The sequence below is a fragment of the Oratosquilla oratoria genome, chromosome 1 (genome assembly GCF_046742065.1).
Source record: "Oratosquilla oratoria isolate Oo_2021 chromosome 1, ASM4674206v1, whole genome shotgun sequence".
Lineage (NCBI taxonomy): Eukaryota > Metazoa > Arthropoda > Malacostraca > Stomatopoda > Squillidae > Oratosquilla > Oratosquilla oratoria.
In genome coordinates this window covers 100891824-100894632 of record NC_134777.1, presented here as the reverse complement: position 1 = coordinate 100894632, position 2809 = coordinate 100891824, and the positions used below count along the sequence as shown (strand labels likewise).

The 2809-nt window shown below is 42.2% G+C and overlaps 1 protein-coding gene across 1 annotated transcript in view; it reads left to right on the top strand.

The window, feature by feature from the left end:
* The window catches only part of LOC143024557 (uncharacterized), a 13277-nt gene extending 10734 nt beyond the window's left edge, over window positions 1-2543 (top strand). Inside the window, exon 2 of the mRNA XM_076183371.1 lies at window positions 585-2543. Coding sequence (XP_076039486.1) covers window positions 585-1064 — 480 coding nt within the window. The 3' untranslated portion in view covers window positions 1065-2543. The remainder of the gene's footprint in view (window positions 1-584) is intronic.
* Window positions 2544-2809: the final 266 nt, after the last annotated feature.

The window sequence follows — 2809 nt, the reverse complement described above, 5'->3', positions numbered from 1 at the left end:
ACTCTGCGGATAGCGAAGATCTTTGGATCCATGTCTCCCCTAAGTCCATTATATATTATTCTTTGGGCTTGTATTTCAGTTGCAGTGTTATCTATTTCTTTTGAAGTTTTTAAGATTTGAATCTCTGCCTCCTTTAAAAAAAAATCAAGCTATTTCATGATCTAACTCTGATATTTGATATCAAGTTAGCATTTTATCGATTAAGCCTACCTTTTCTAATCTGCCGCTATCTTTATCAGGATTCGGGAATCAACGTAATTCAAATGTCGATGAACTAATGATACATAATTTATTTATAACAAGTATTCTTTAAATCAAATTGACGCTCCTAAAGATTTTTTTCGTCCACCACTTTATCAAAAGACCATTAAAGTAACTTATGATTATACTTGGTGTTACTTTGATCAATTTGGAGTACTTCACTTTTACTGAGGTTAAATCTTATTAGCTAATTTTTAGACCATTGTGCTGTGTTGTCTAAACCTTCTATAACATCCAAATAATCTGAGTGAGCACTTTTCATTATTCCAGTTTGTGTATATCTTCTACTATCTTATTTCTTTAAATTCTTTTTCCCCCTACAGCCCCAAGGTGTGGTCAACCCCTTCGTCATCGACCCCGAAAACATCTACGAAGAGATTCCCCTGAACTCTCCGGATGCCCAGTCGATGCCCTCTTACAGCACCTACCTCTCCGCCACAAGGGAGTCGAAAATACCCAAGAGCCCTCAGCACCTGGCCAAAAAGAAGAGCTTCTACGCCTTTATGATGGAGAAAAACCCTTGGTTCTCCAGCGCCGCGCCGGAACCGGAGACCCAGAGGTCAAACGACAACGTATACGAACTGCATCCTGTTGGCAGAAGCTGTCAGTTGGTTCTTCCAGGACCAAAGGTCCTGGAGAGCCCATACGTGGACATGAATCAAGGCAGCTGTCAGCAGAGAACCTGGCCGCTTCCGCACAAGTCTGGGGAGCCCCAGATATCTGACGACGGTCACGTCAAGTCACGGCAAGAACCGGATGCAAAGGCTCACTACGCCAACTTAACAACACATTCATCACGGTGACGTCTCCTCAGCTGAAGAGTGGTTTCAATTTTTAATTAGAGCAATGTATTGTATGTAGGAAGGATAACCTCTTGAAGGTTCCACTCGAGATTATCTTAACCCCATCAATCCGATGGCACCCTCTTCACTTCAGTGTAAGATCTGTAATATACTGTGTCACCGTATCGAAGGGTTAATGTTAAGGGACAAAGAATGTAATAAGTTTACGGCGTTGAATAGAATTCGGGTTACAGACGGAAAGGCCCAAACGTCACAGCAGATAGCTACGCAAAAGAAACACTGCCGACCTTGTGTAAAAGGATGTTTGTCCCTACACGTGGTATTTGTCTGAAATTTGTCATTACCCTTTGTTGTTTGGATGGGTGTCCAATAAACAAACAAGGCGATGTGTTGTTGAGTCATATGTCGTAGTCTGAAGGGTCACCGCGTGACTCCAGCTGTATATCGCACTGGAATCTATTGTTCTTTTTCTATGAACTCCATTGACGTCAACAGGATGAGGGGACTGAGTCAGAAGTGGGTCGTGGGCAGGCCTGGCACGCAAGCCGATCTAATGAATATTCGATAACGTGTTTAATCCTCCTAGTGCATGGCAGAGCAGTGATTCACACACAGATGGCAGGGGTTTCTGAATGTAATAATTAACCAGTGCACCTACTTATCATTTCCGCCTTTACCCTTAACACGCGATATTTCATTGGCTGATGTAGCTGTGTTTCTGTGTTGTTTTGTGGACATTCTGAACACGACCTTTAAACTCATAATGTACTTTGTCAACTCAACCTTTAAGGGACAGTAGGTTGTGGCTGTGATTAATTGTTTTCAGGCAGTTTGCGTCAACTGAATCACTGGGTCATTGAACACCTTGTGTAACCCTGTGTGATGGTCGCTTCAACCGTTTGGATAGTGAAGGTTTTCTATAAGTATTCAGATCAAATGTATGTAGGACAACGCCATTACCGAATAGATTGAATGTGACGAGTTTTTACCCTTTGGACATTGAAGAGGTTTCCTTCAGTTACATTGATAAAGTCACCTAGCACCAGGCAGAATAAATCCACGAGAACATTGATGTTCAGGTTAAGTACGGAGTGTGTGGTAGCGAATGACACGTGACTAATTTGTACAGACTGATTCCCCTCACTCAAATTGGTTTGCACATACTCAAAGCTAGTGTACCTTATTTCCAGACACCTAACTTTTAAGCGTTAATATTAAGTCTTCCCACCATGTCTTATAATTCTTTGCATTTTTCTACGACCTATTTCACTATTTCGCCAGGATGAGAGGTGGTTAACAAGACTTCGGTGTTAGACAATTTTATCTAGCATTGGGTAAGACTATTTCCACCAGTCACTTCATTACAACAGTGGACTTAACACACACACACACACACACACACACACACACACACACACACACACACACACACACACACACACACACACACACACACACACACACACACACACACACACACACACATATAGCGTATTGGTTTACGTCACAGTAACTTTGTTACGGGTTAGCTGGGTTCGAATCCTCGGCTCATCCACGTTTCAATTTCCAACGGATGCCTCCTTCGAGCGTCTCTCAGTCTCGATTGCGATGGCATGGAATCAAAAGTGATTTGTGGTTGAAAAAGATATTAATTGATCACTGGGAACCATTTAATGTATATGCATACACACACACACACACATACACACACACACACACACACACACACACACACACACACACAC